General features: G+C 43.4%; 1 protein-coding gene across 1 annotated transcript in view; it reads left to right on the top strand.

The window, feature by feature from the left end:
- The window catches only part of man2b2 (mannosidase, alpha, class 2B, member 2), a 79,483-nt gene that overhangs the window by 19,012 nt on the left and 45,817 nt on the right, over positions 1–14,654 (top strand). The window contains 4 exon segments of the mRNA XM_070872267.1: positions 2,885–3,062; positions 4,602–4,800; positions 11,577–11,767; positions 13,597–13,786. Coding sequence (XP_070728368.1) covers positions 2,885–3,062; positions 4,602–4,800; positions 11,577–11,767; positions 13,597–13,786 — 758 coding nt within the window.

Genomic DNA, 14,654 nt, shown 5'->3' with positions numbered 1-14,654 from the left:
GAGAGAACATTCAGCCCATCTTTGTTCATCCATCCAAAACGTACCTAAAGTTCCCCACTACATCCAATTGGTTCTTAAATGATTCAATGGTATTTTCCTCCACCTCTCTATCTGGAGATCCATTCCAAGTTTTGATCGCTTTTAGTGAAGAACAACTTCCAAATATAACCTACTAATTTGAGTCTGTGTCCCCTTGTTCTATTCGCAATTTAGTTTCAAGTAACTTTCCAGATTTACCTTCTCCATACCATTTACAATCATTTTCTCTTGGATGCGTCCTGTCGGCTGAAAAGCCTACTTTTCTCTTGTCTTTTCTCATAACTCCGAACTCAGAGACTATGGATCAGTCGTGTGACTCTTTGCACTGCTTCCAACAATTGAATGTCTCCCTTGGATCTTGGTAACAAGAATGAGATATAGCACTCCGAGCAGCATGTCGTTTGGTCATGACTTCCTCGGACTTGTGTTCCACTGTTTTAAAGTTAGAATTCAACATTCTATTGGTTTTGTTGATTGCTGCTTTGTATTGGCTGTACACATTTGAGTGTTGAATTTGCTTAGGCTCTTAGAAACATAGAAAATAGGTGCAGGAGCAAGCCATTCGGCCCTTCGAGCCTGCACCACCATTTAATATCATGGCTGATCATGCAACCTCAGTACCCCACCTCTGCCTTCTCTCCATACCCCCTGATCCCTTTAGCCGTAAGGGCCACATCTAATTCCCTTTTGAATATATCCAACTAACTGGACTCAACAACTTTCTGTGGCAGAGAATTCCACAGGTTCACAATTCTGGGTGAAAAAGTTTCTCCTCATCTCGGTCCTATATAGCTTACCTCTTATCCTTAGACTGTGACCCCTGGTTCTGGACTTCCCCAACATCGGGAACATTCTTCCTGCATCTAACCTGTCCAGTCCCGTCAGAATTTTATACGTTTCTATGCCCTCTCATTCTTCTAAATTCCAATGAGTATAAGCCTAGCTGATCCAGTCTTTCCTCATATGTCAGTCCTGCCATCCCGGGAATCAGTCTGGTGAACCTTCGCTGCACTCTTCAACTTCGTCCTTCAATATTTCAACTCCATTCATAAAGTACCTGTGCCATCTCTTTTTTCTTTCTGATGTACAGTCCTCTATACTTGTCTATCTCTTATCTGCCACTCTTCTGGCCATTTTACGTATCTTGCTCAACTCATTCTCTAATTTCTGAGTTGCCACCTTCAATTCCATTGCTCTTATAAGATTTCTAAATCACTGGCATTAAATTGACAGCAAGACCAATTCTTTTAAAACAATTTGGAATAAGTTTATTAAACACACACAAATGCAAATAGCCTATCGAACACAACAGCAGTCTATTAGTATCCTACGGACTCTACTTAATTACAACAGATACAATGATGTTATAATAAAAAAGGTATACTTTCCTTCCCTCTGGCAAAGCACAAGCACATAGTGTTTATCCTTGCTTCTGCTGTGGAGGGAAGTTCCTGCTTTTGCCGTGTGCTTAAGAAAACAGAGACCAAGCAATCTTTGGCTTTTATATCCCTGAAGGCCATTGTTTCTCAGAAATCCTCAGGATTGGGTATTGTTTCCAGGGCCGTTCCTGATTGGCTTCTCCTCATACATGTGTCTGGAGGGCTGGTGCCATTCCTTGACTAGGTTAATGGCTTTCCAATTAACATCTTTTCTAGTTTGGTGAGTTTCAAAGCCCAGCTTCCTTTGTAACTTGAGCTCTGCTCAGCCAGAGGAGACATGAACTTGGGGAAGGTATCCATTTTGACACTTCAAACTTGTCTTTTCGTATAATCTACACTTTTAACATTTCTGTATATGTTTTTTTTATATATATATATATCATCTTCACCTAAATCTATGTTGACCACTGTTTACTAAATTATTGTACTAATAATCTCAAGTTACATCAGATTGGCAGAAGCACGGAGAGGATGTTGGAACCACACCACTTCTAATTTATATCAATGACTAGGACTCAGAAGCCTAATGCAAATTAGTCAAATTTTCAGATGGGATTTATTTAGGAAGTCTGTAAGAATAAAAGTGTTTAGTAATGATAAAATTGATTCTGTATATAACATACATATATATTATAATGGACTTAATTATTAGAGGTTACTTATTGTTTTCTACCCTTCAGCCAATTTCTTGTCTTTTCCAAGACTTGCACTGAATTCCCACACTTTTGAGTTTAGCGAATAGGCATTTTACAAAGTTTCAATGAAAGTCGATCTGGAAATCTAACGACTAGTAAGGTTTTCCACAGTTCACGTCACTTCTACACAAATGTCCAGGAGGTTGGTTTGGCATTATCTTCACCTTCTAAATCTATGTTGACCACTGTTTACTAAATTATTGTACTAATAATCTTCCAAGTTAACCTCTAATAATTAAGTCCATTATTCTACATGGTATTAATGTTGCCTGTTTTTGAATATAGCACTATGTTGGCCTGTTTCAAATCTACTGCTACGCCCCCTGCTGGTGCACATTGGCTGCACGAGCAATGGCGGCCATTTTAGGCTGAACTTGGTACAAGCGTCAAACTATTGGTTTCTCCAAAATTAGGAGCCAATAATGCTTTTTTGACATTCATGCAGTGCAGAAAAAACAGGATTCCACCAACACCATACACACAAAAAACTGAGATGTGATATTCATTGGTTCTGCGATATAACTGGAGTGAAATATTGAGTGACCATATTCGTATCTTAAGGAAAAATAGTCTGTGAACAGTGGGCCCTTGCAGTGGGGGGGGGGGGGGGGGGGGAGGAGGAGGAGGAGGAGGAGGAGGAAAGAAAAAATATTTTACAGTTGATCAAATCAGATTCAAGGATATATAATCATCTTTTTCAATGTTGTTTAGATCTGGCTTTTTTTGGAATGGAGTTGCCGTTTTTCCTGACCCACCAAAAGATGGAATTTACCCCAATATGAGTCTCCCCGTGACCAAAGAAACAATTCGTGCCTATGCAGAGACCATGGTATCAAACATTAAAGAGAGAGCGGCCTGGTTCAGATCGAGTCATGTTCTGTGGCCGTGGGTAAGAACGGCAACAGATGCACATGATTGTTGTTGTTTCAAAATGTGGAATGATGCTCGTGCATTTGGTAGGCTGCAATGTGCATTGTGACTCATTCATGGAATTGGATTGGAATGTTGAAAATAAGTTGTAACAAGTAAAAAGTTGTTTTCATTTTATAAATTCATGTATGAACATACCCATCCTTTGTTCCAAGTGGACTTCTTCCAGGTTCTGTCCCACACTAGTTACTTTTCCCCGATTTACTTTCTACTTGCTTTTTAATTTCAGCTTCTGACACAGTACTTTTCATGTAAAGGTTATGTTGACATTATCAACTTTGAATCACTGAGTTGTTAAATCAGTGCCCGACATTAAGACTTGATGAGTCGTAACTTCCTCGAGCTAAATGTCAGGAAAACTGAAGTAATCCTCTTTGATTCCTGTAATCTCCTTTACATCTCCAGCATTGGCCCCTTCGATCAGCCTGGCTGTCGCCTCCTGTTAAAACCCAGAGGTGTGGAACCTTGGTGTATTACTGAGCCTAAGCTCAGTTTCTTTCCCCATATGGCAACTTTGACTAAGATCATTTCCATAACCCTAGTATTTCCCATCTTTCTTCACTACCAAAATATTTATTACCCCAAAGTTTCCCCTCGTGGGGGAATCTCGAACTAGGGGTCATAGTTTCAGAATAAGGGTTCGCCCATTTAAAACGGAAAGGAGGAGGAATTTCTGCTCTGAGGATCGTGAATCTTTGGAATTCTCTACCCCAGAGACCTGTGGAGGCTGGATCATTGAATATATTTAAGGTGGAGATAGACAGATTTTTGAACGATAAGGGAGTCAAGAGTTACGGGGAGCGGGCAGGGAAGCAAAGTTGAGGCCAAGATCAGATCAGCCATGATCTTATTGAATGGCGGAGCAGGCTCAAGGGGCGAATGGCCTACTCCTGCTCCTATTTCTTATGTTCTTCTGTTGTACAATGCTTTCTGGCCTGCCTGGTTTCACCCATTACAAACTACAACTAATCTATAATACCCTGGCCTGTATCCACAGACATACACAAAGGCCTGTACCTCCATCACTCATCTTTGTCAAGCTCCACTGGCTCCCTGTACCCTAATAAAATGATTTTGAGATCATTGTTCTCCCCTTCAAATCCTTCCATGGCCCTATCTTAATAATCTTCTGCAGCATTATGTCCTCACATGTACTTCCAGTCTTCTGACACTGGCTTACTACTTTTCTGTTTCTTCAGCCATTGTGGCCTCACCTTTGAACTGCCCCTCCCTCAACGCTTTTGTCTTTCCACCCCCTTTCCAACTTTCAAAAGCTTTCTCTGGCCCAGTCTCTTTGACTGTGTTTTAACTCCTTGCCGCCCACTAACTTCTCTCTTCCCTTTCGTCCTCCTGCACCGTGTCCACTTTCTTTGTTCATTGGCCTGAAATGCATTCTCCGGTGTCTCTCTGCATATGAGGAGCATTAAAATAGTATTGTCAGTTTGTGTGTAACCTATTTTCCCCTTTTATTTTTACCTCTTTGTTTTTTTGCCTGCAGGGCTGTGACAAGCAGTTCTTCAATGCCTCTGTGCAGTTTGAGAACATGGATCCGTTGATGGATTATATCAACCAACATCGAGATGAATTTGGAGTTACAGTGCAATATGCCACATTAAGTGAATATATGCAGGCTGTTCACAATGCAAACCTGACTTGGGGCATCCGAGAGAACCAAGACTTTCTCCCTTACTCCTCAGGTGATAAAAGGAAAACAAAAAAAAAAAATCATCTTTATGGGAACACACATTGTTTTAATTTTGGAGGAAACAGGCCACTTTTGTGTCCTTTTGTAAAAAGTATTTTGCCATTGTTGAGGGTCCAAAAAAACTATTGAATCTGCTAATGGAGGGTTGTTTGGAGATGGTTTTAGTGGGAGGATGAGAGGCGCCTTATGTTATTCCTCTATATCAGTGGGCACTGGTCTCTGTACATTCAAACTTCTCAATGATGAGCGTTGAAAAGTTGTCTGTGGGTGAACAAGGAGGTCATTACCAATGTAACCTTTAAGCTGCGCAGTGTTTTGCAGCTCCCCTGCAGGCCGCTCGGCGACTTGGAATAACCGCGCATTGAATGGGCCGTTCAGCCACTTGAAAGGGCCACGCACCCAAAATCAAGTTCAGGGAACACTGGTCATTGCCCCCACCACCACTGCCAGCATGTGGCACCTATGTTTAGCCAACAGGTGGCCAACTCCATTTGCAGTGATCTGATGGGTCCACTTGCAATTTTGTGCAACAGCCCATTTTAAAAAGTTAAAACTGCCACTCCGATTTAAGAAAGAATAAGGGGGGGGAAATTTGCGTCGGGGGGGCGCAAACAACTTCTCACCCGAGGCACGGGGCCGCTACCCGCTCACGCTGGAGTTAGTGGAGGCACAGACCAGTAGTGCCCCGCTTCTGCCGGTAGTGCCCCAGGCCGGAGCACCAGCAACGACAGCTTCATCACTATGCACCCCGGAGCGAACATTCGGTCGCGTCCCATGAGGCCACTGTGTTCAATGCCCGTGCCAGCTTCGCGAACCGGGCCGCACTCTGCTCGCGGACCGAAAATTAAAGGGGAGGTGCGCACTTTTTAATTATAAAAAAAAATGGCCGGTCTTGCCTTGACCAATTTGCGGAGAATGTGCCGGGCTGCTGCCACGGCACCCTGCACCCTGGTGGTGAAGTGGTGGCCCCTTCTCCCCATGCAGAGTCGGCAGTGTGCCCTCCCCTTTAACGGAAGGAGAGGGTCCTGTGCTCCGTGTAGCACTGGAAAATTCCAGCGGTTAGCGCCCCAGTCCCGCCCCCAAGAGGAAATGCAGCGCATGACATTGCGCTCCACTTGTTCTCGGGGGCGGTAACCCCAGTTTTGCTGCCAGGGATGGACTTCTGCCCCAAAGAAAGCTTTGCACATGCATGCCCCAAACGGGATGGTACTGAATTTTGGTTCCAAAGTGTCTGCTTTTTAACTAATCTAAAATGGTTGAGAAAAAGATGTATGAACAGCAAATTATCTTCGTTGTTTTAAATCCATCCTAATATTTTTTTTAAATGTTAAAAGGGCTTTTTAAAGATATTAAGTGAGTGTCCTTTATGCGTTCTTTTGTAGAGAGCTTACAAAATTTTCTGTGTATTGGGCAAAATCTCTGTCTTAAATGGTCATGTGTTGGACAAATACTCAAGGCAGTGACGTGGGGCATTTGTTATTCAGGGATATGTGTCTGTGGATCAATTCAGTAGCTTTTTCAACCAGAAAAACTGCCGATCTGTTGTCTGTAAACACTTGCAAGGAGACCTGGGAAGAAAAAGCCAGCTGTTGCGTGATGTCAGTGCTGTACCTTGCCAGTTCCTGCAGAGGGAGCCGTTGCATGCTTTATGCATCAGCAATTTGTAACGACAGTAAAATTGAAAAATTGTTTTAATTACGGCACCACAATGGGTACATTTCAGATACTTGGAGATAAGTAGGTCCTTCAAGCACATTACAAAATTAACTCGCAGCTTCAGTACAATTTTTATTTATTTCTCTAATGGGAAGTAATTTCCAAGCTTACAAAATGAGTATGGGTTGTAATTTGAAGAGAGCTGTTATAGGTATCTGTGAAGTGGAGGAGCGACTGTTGCTCAGCAAAGCCATTGTACTGAAATGGGGGAGAGTGAAACATAGAAACATAGAACATAGGTGCAGGAGTAGGCCATTCGGCCCTTCGAGCCTGCACCACCATTCAATATGATCATGGCTGATCATGCAACTTCAGTAACCCATTCCTGCTTTCTCTCCATACCCCTTGATCCCTTTAGCCGTAAGGGCCACATCTAACTCCCTTTTGAATATATCTAACGAACCGGCCTCAACAACTTTCTGTGGTAGAGAATTCCACAGGTTCTCTGAGTGAAGAAGTTTCTCCTCATCTCGGTCCTAAATGGCTTACCCCTTATCTTTAGACTGTGACCCCTGGTTCTGGACTTCCCCAACATCGGGAACATTCTTCCTGCATCTAACCCGTCCAATCCCGTCAGAATTTAATATGTTTCTATGAGATCCCCTCTCATTTTTCTAAATTCCAGTGAATATAAGCTTAGTCGATCCAGTCTTTCTTGATATGTCAGTCCTGCCATCCCGGGAATCAGTCTGGTGAACCTTCGCTGCACTCCCTCAATAGCAAGAACATCTTTCCTCAGAATAGGGGACCAAAACTGTACACAATATTCAAGGTGTGGCCTCACCAAGGCTCTGTACAACTGCAGTAAGACCTCCCTACTCCTGTACTCAAATCCTCTCGCTATGAAGGCCAACATGCCATTTGCCTTCTTCACCGCCTGCTGTACTGCATTGCTAACTTTGAATGACTGGTATACCATGACACCCAGGTCTTGTTGCACCTCCCCTTTTCCTAATCTGTCACCATTCAGATAATATTCTGCCTTCCTGTTTTTTCCACCAAAGTGGATAACCTCACATTTATCTACATTATACTGCATCTGCCATGCATTTGCCCACTCACCTAACCTGTCCAAGTCACCCTGCAGCCTCTTAGCATCCTCCTCACAGCTCACATTGCTACCAGCTGAGTGTCATCTGTCGACTTGGAGAAATTACATTCAATTCCTTCATCTAAATTATTGATGTATATTGTAAATAGCTGGGGTCCCAGCACTGAACCTTGCGGTACCCCACTAGTCACTGCCTGCCATTCTGAAAAGGATCCGTTTATTCCTACTCTTTGCTTCCTGTCTGCCAACCAGTTCTCTATCCACGTCAATACATTACCCCCAATGCCATGTACTTTAATTTTGTACACTAATCTCTTGTGTGGGACCTTGTCAAAAGCCTTTTGAAAGTCCAAATACACCACATCCACTGGTTCGTCCTTGTCCACTCTACCAGTTACATCCTTAAAACATTCTAGAAGATTTGTCAAGCATGATTTCCCTTTCATAAATCCATGCTGACTTGGACTGATCCTGTCACTGCTTTCCAAATGTGCTGCTATTACATCTTTAATAATTGATTTCAACATTTTCCCCGCTACCGATGTCAGGCTGACCGGTCTATAATTCCCTGTTTTCTCTCTCCCTCCTTTTTTAAAAAGTGGGGTGACATTAGCTACCCTCCAATCGATAGGAACTGAACAGAATCTATAGAATGTTGGGAAATGACCACCAATCCATCAACTATTTCTAGGGCCACTTCCTTAAGTACTCTGGGATGCAGACTATCAGGCTCTGGGGATTTATCGGCCTTCAATCCCATCAATATTCTTAACACAATTTCCTGACTAATATGGATTTCCTTCAGTTCCTCCTTCTCGCTTGACCCTCGGTTCCCTAGTATTTCTGGAAGGTTATTTGTGTCTTCCTTAGTGAAGACAGAACCAAAGTATTTGTTCAATTGGTCTGCCATTTCTTTGTTCCCCATTATAAATTCACTTGATTCTGACTGCAAGGGACCTACATTTGTCTTCACTAATCTTTTTCTCTTCACATATCTATAGAAGCTTTTGCAATCAGTTTTTATGTTCCCTGCAAGTTTACTCTCATACTCTATTTTCCCCCGCCTAATTAAGCGCTTTGTCCTCCTCTGCTGAATTATAAATTTCTCCCAATCCTCAGGTTTGCTGCTTTTTCTGGCCAATTTATATGCTTCTTCCTTGGATTTAACACTATCCCTAATTTCCTAGCCAATTCACATCTCATAGCATCGAAGTTACCTTTCTTTAAGTTCAGAACGCTAGTCTCTGAATTAACTGTGTCACTCTCCATCTTAATAAAGAATTCTACCATATTATGGTCACTCTTCCCCAAGGGGCCTCGCACAACAAGGTTGCTAATTAATCCTCTCTCATTACACAACACCCAGTCTAGGATGGCCAGCTCTCTAGTTGATTCCTTGACATATTGGTCTGGAAAACCATTCCTTATACACTCCAGGAAATCCTCCTCCACCGTATTGCTACCAGTTTGGTTAGCCCAATCCATAAGTAGATTAAAGTCACCCATCATAACTGCTGTACCCTTATTGCACGCATCCCTAATTTCCTGTTTGATGCCATCCCCAACCTCACTACTACTGTCTGTACATAACTCCCACTAGCGTTTTCTGCCCTTTGGTGTTCCGCAGCTCTACTCATATAGATTCCACATCATCCAGCTAATGTCCTTCCTTACTATTGCGTTAATCTCCTCGTTAACCAGCAAAGCTAACCTACCTCCTTTTCATTTCTGTCTATCTTTCCTGAATATTGAATACCCCTGGATGTTGAGTTCCCAGCCTTGGTCACCCTGGAGCCATGTCTCCGTAATCCCAATTACATCATATCCATTAACAGCTATCTGTGCAGTTAATTCATCCACCTTATTACGAATGCTGTTGTCATCTATGTAAAGAACTGATTGGCCAGGAATTTGCGGTCACCGCTGAAACAAAGGTATTCGTCGCTGGCCCCGAACTAAGCTTCGCACAAAGATTTTGCGATTGCTGTGTTGAGAATTTCTGGTTTTCCCAGTTCAAGTCAACGTAATATAGTGAGGATCCCCGAGTGCGAGCTGCTGAGATGTCAACAAGCTGTCCAAGCAGCCAATCAAAAGGCAGAATTCTCTCAGACATCCAACAAAGAAGTGGGCAAGGTCTTAAAATTCTGGGGCCGAAATTGGCCTTGTGCGCATTCCGCAGAATGGGGCGGGGTTTTGCGGAGGCTGTACGAGGTAGTGCCTCATTCCTGCCAGAAGCACTCCTTCGGCTGCGCATGGCAATAATGACATCATCGACATAAACAGCGCCCCGTTAGCGCCCCTGAAGTGAAATTCGGCTGCGCAGCCTCACTCACCGCCTGGCAGTGAAAATGACGGCGACATGCTGCCGAGCGACAATCGGGAGTTGGCTGGAATAGCGCTATTTAAAGGCACCATCTTGGAAACAAATTTCTGTTGGCCATTTCTCTTTGCAGCTTGCTAACACATAGGCTGGTGGACAGATCGCAATGATTTTGCTTTCAAGGACTGTTCTGCTTCCTAAATATTCTCCTGGATCATTCAGGGCAGATTGCAAATCACACTACTTCTCTCGTTTCATGGGAGCTGTGTTGGCACTTGACCTCGCAGCCCCCAAGGGTGACGTCGGAGCAGATGGGCGAAGACAAACGCAGAGAGGCAAATGCAGAGAGACAGACAGACAGGGAGAAGGACATGGGGCAAGAAGGGAGAGGCACAGGAAGAAAGACATGACAAAAGGCGGAAAAATGTGGCCAGAGGGAGATGGCCCAACAGGGCTGGCAACAGGAGACCTTACCCTCCCTGGGTATTCAAGCAGCAGTTCTCCAAAATAAATTTCACTGAGGAGCAGTGTTTGCGAAGGCTGCGCCTAGCAAGGATGTGATCACAGAGCTCTGCCATCTGCTGCAACGTGACGTCGAGTCTCAGACCAGGGTGAGGACGGCTCTCAGTGGCAGTCAAGGTCACTTATCACATTCAATTTCTACACCAATGGATCCTTCCAGGGAGCAATAGTTGACATCTCCAACATTTACCAGTTTGGCCTCCGTCCGCGAGGTCACAGATGCTCTGTACGGAAGAAGGAGGGTCTACATTTCCTTTCCCATGAGCAGAGAGAAGCAGCATGATTGTGCATGTGGCTTTTCTGGGATTGCAGGCTTCCCCATGGTGCTGGATGTCATTGACTGCACCCACATCGCTTTGATGGCACTGCTTCACAATCCTGAGATCTTCCGTAACCGCAGAGGGTTTCCACTCACTGAATGTGCAGTTGGTCTGCGACCGCACACGCAGAATCCTCACCGAGAATGCCCGCTATCCTGGCAGCAGCCATAATGCCTTCACCCGTGCCAGACCGGTGTGCCAGCTCTGTTCCAGCCTCCACATCAAGCTTGCGGCTGGCTGCTCGGAGACAAGGGTTATCCGCTCTTCATCTGGCTCATAACTCCCCTCCGCAACACCAAAACTTGTGCCCAGCACTCATACAATGAGAGCCATGCGGCCACCAGGAACATCATTGAGCAGACCATCGGAGTGCTGAAGCAACGGTTCCGCTGCCTTGACCACTCTGGAGGAGTCCTCCAGTACTCGCCTGAATGGGTGTTCCTATTCGTCATCGCCTGCTGCATGCTGCACAACCTGCCCATCATGACGGCACAGCCATTGACACTAGCATGGCCGCAGCACCTGAGGAGGATGATGAGGAGGAGGAAGAAGAGGAGCAGGGGCAGCAACAACAGGGACGGAGGAGGCAACGAGCCCATCACGATACTGCAAGGGAGTGCACCACCGTCTCATCAGAGTCCGTTTCCAGTGAATTCCATCCCACTTCCCGGTTCCTTTGGATGTCCCCATCACCACATCCATTTTCCCTTCCATACCAAAGCCCCAAAACTGAAATGAGAGACAACAGCAAAGATTAAACATTCCAATCAAAATATATATCAGAACAACAAAAGGCTTGCATCATGTATTTACTAATCATATTTTACCTGTAATTCCAGAGCCATTTCAAGCCTGGACTGGATTTTATGCCTCTCGGAATATACTTAAAGGAATGGCCCGGAGAGCAAATTCTTTCCTCTACGCCTGCGAATCCCTTTTCACGTTGTACCTCTTGAGATACCCGTCGGGATCTATAGACAGACTTTGGGCTCTACAACACATTCAGCAGCTGAGATGGGCAGTATCGGAGGTGAGGACTTTCAGGCACTTTGCTGATCAGCTATATTTTCTAGTGAGGTAAAAAGTGAAGAAATATTCCAAATTGTAATCTTGCATTCTTTTTCTTGAAAAGGCTCGTCAAAGGTCAAAACAATTATAAATGGTATTTTTTTCACAATTGCTACCCAAAAGGAGCAATATCTGACATTCAGCAACAGTGTAATCTGTGGCTCAGTGGATAGCACTCCAGCCTCTGAATCAGAGGTTGTGGGTTCAAATCCCATTCCAGAGACTTGAGGGTGACACTCCAGTGCAGTGCTGAGGTGCCCTCTTCCAGATGAGATGTTAAACCGAGGCCCCGTCTACCCTCTCAGGTGGACGTAAAAGATCCCATGACACTATTTCGAAGAAGAGCAGAGGTGTTACCCCAGTGTCCTGGCCAATACTTATCCCTCAATCAAAATAACAAAAACAGATTATCTGATCATTATCACATTGCTGTTTGTCGGAGCTTGCTGTGCACAAAGTGGCTGCCGCAGTTCCTACATTACAACAGTCACAGACTGCAAAAATACTTCATTGGCTGGGGACGTCCGGCGGTCGTGAAAGGTGCTATATAAATATAAGTCTTCCTTTACAAATAGTTTGAGGGAAGCGAATACTGTAAAACTCATGAGGAATCCATGAAATGTGTCTTTACTCCCAAGAAGTCGATGGAATAATGCAGAACAAATTGTGTTTTGATGCCACGTAGCTGATACAGTAGCCTGTTTTCGCAGAACTAGTTATTATCAAGTGTCGATGCATCCAAATGATAGTAGAGAAGATAATGGATACTTAGTTAATTCCTAGATGCTAATTGAATTAAGATTCAAATGACTTGTGTCATGTGCATACTTTCATCGTTTTTAATAGTGCATTTCCAGAAAATCCATGACCTATATGTGTTCTTTTTAAGTGTGTAACAGTAAAGTTAAGTTTTTCACGATTTGGCTTGCAAGGGTAATCCAAAAAATGAATATAAAGAAAAAGAAAGACTTGCATTTATATAGCGTATGCCATGACCACCAGATATCTCAAAGTGCTTTTGGAATGTAGTCACTGTTGTAATGTAGGAAATGCAGCAGCCAATTTGCGCATAACAAGCTCCCACAAACAGCAATGTGATAATGATCAGATAATCTGTTTTTGTGATTGAGGGATAAATATTGTCCAGGACACCGGGGATAACTCCCCTGCTCTTCTTCGAAATAGTGCCATAGGATCTTTTGGGTCCACCTGAGAGAGCAGAAAGATGGCACCTCTGACAGTGAGGCACTCCCTCAGTACTGCACTGGAGTGTCAGCCTAGATTTATGTGCTCAAGTCCCTGGAGTGGGACTTGAATCCACAACCTTTTGACTCGAAGGCGAGTATAGAACTCAAGCGGTTACTGAGCTGGTAAGTTGATGAAACAGTTGGTGCTCCATTATAGAAACTGAGACTCATTTCATATTGGAGCATTTGAAAAAATAACCACTCAGCCACTCAAGAAACACGAAGAGAATTTTAAAAGTTAGCACTCCCAGTGAAAGCTTTGCATGAGTGGAGCGCATATCAGGAATTTGGGTATGAGAGTTATGGTACCAATTCTCAGTGCAAAGATTTACCATCCAATGGGCAGGGAATCCTGCAGGTCATGCAATACTCAGCACTGGGAGTGCTGAATGGTCGCATTTACGCCACTGAGTGATTCAATATCATGAAATAGAAAATTGTGATCGTTTCAATTCATATTCTTTTAAAATAAAAATCAAATACAAGCCTTTACACTTTGTACTTCAGTTTTACCTTTACGGAAATGTCAACATTTACGTTTTAGGTACAACATCATGATGCTGTAACCGGGACAGAGTCTCCTAAAGTGAGAGATATGTACATGAATCACCTCTTACGAGGGATGTGGGCTGTGAAATCAGTAATGTCTGCCATATTTCAAGAAACCCTGAATACTGGAAAGGATAACTTTGATTTTCTTCTTCCCTCCGACAGTCAAGACACCAGAAGTACAGGTACAGATAGTTTCTTAAACAAGTTGTAGTCTTCAATGTTGCATGCAGTGTTTAGTGTTAACTGGGCAGAATGCAGGAACAGGTACACCAAGTAAGTTGACAATAAAAAGTCATTTTTTTTAAATTCAAATTCATGGGCACAGTGAGGTAAGTATAAATTAAAAATCTTTTATTATGACCTCGTCACGAGCAGGGCTGTTGCAAAATATTGAAAGATTGTGACAAAAAGTTGCAGTGATTTACTTGTAGAGAGATCCTGGGCTTTAGTAGATACATAATGGGTCTCTCTCTTACTAAATCTGACTGTTGCATCGTTTTATTGCACGTTAAATTGTTTTAAAATGATTTATTTATCCTCCGTCAATTCCCAGTTTATATTGACTCTTCAACATCTCCACTCTCCCTTTTGCATTGTCCATGTTGACACTCCCCCAACTCACTGGCACTCTTAAATCACAAGATCAGGTTCCCGACTATAAAGTGAAGCACAATTTGATCCCTTGGAATAGTAGCAGCATAGGTAGGAGCTGTGATAAGAGGTGAGCTAGAGAGTGGAGCAGTGGCTTTGTCAGGACAGTATATGATATTCTGTGTTAAAACGTAACCCTGATATTTAAGTGGCCTGGTAAATGACTAGTGAATAGAATTTACATAAGAGACATGTGCTAGCAAATCTACATCTAAATATAGGTTATCACTTTTTAAAAAATAGTTGCTTGACAACAAGAAGCTTGAGAGCAATTGTAGGTAAGATTTTAAGATACCATGGTACATTCGCGAAAGTTTCAATTGGGTGCCTATTTATGTCTGAAACTTGATGCAATACAGGTTGAGCGTCCGAAATACAGAAACCTCGAGACCGAGGCTG

The sequence above is a fragment of the Pristiophorus japonicus genome, chromosome 2 (assembly GCF_044704955.1).
Source record: "Pristiophorus japonicus isolate sPriJap1 chromosome 2, sPriJap1.hap1, whole genome shotgun sequence".
Taxonomy (NCBI): Eukaryota; Metazoa; Chordata; class Chondrichthyes; family Pristiophoridae; genus Pristiophorus; species Pristiophorus japonicus.
This window is presented reverse-complemented; position numbering and strand designations above follow the sequence as displayed.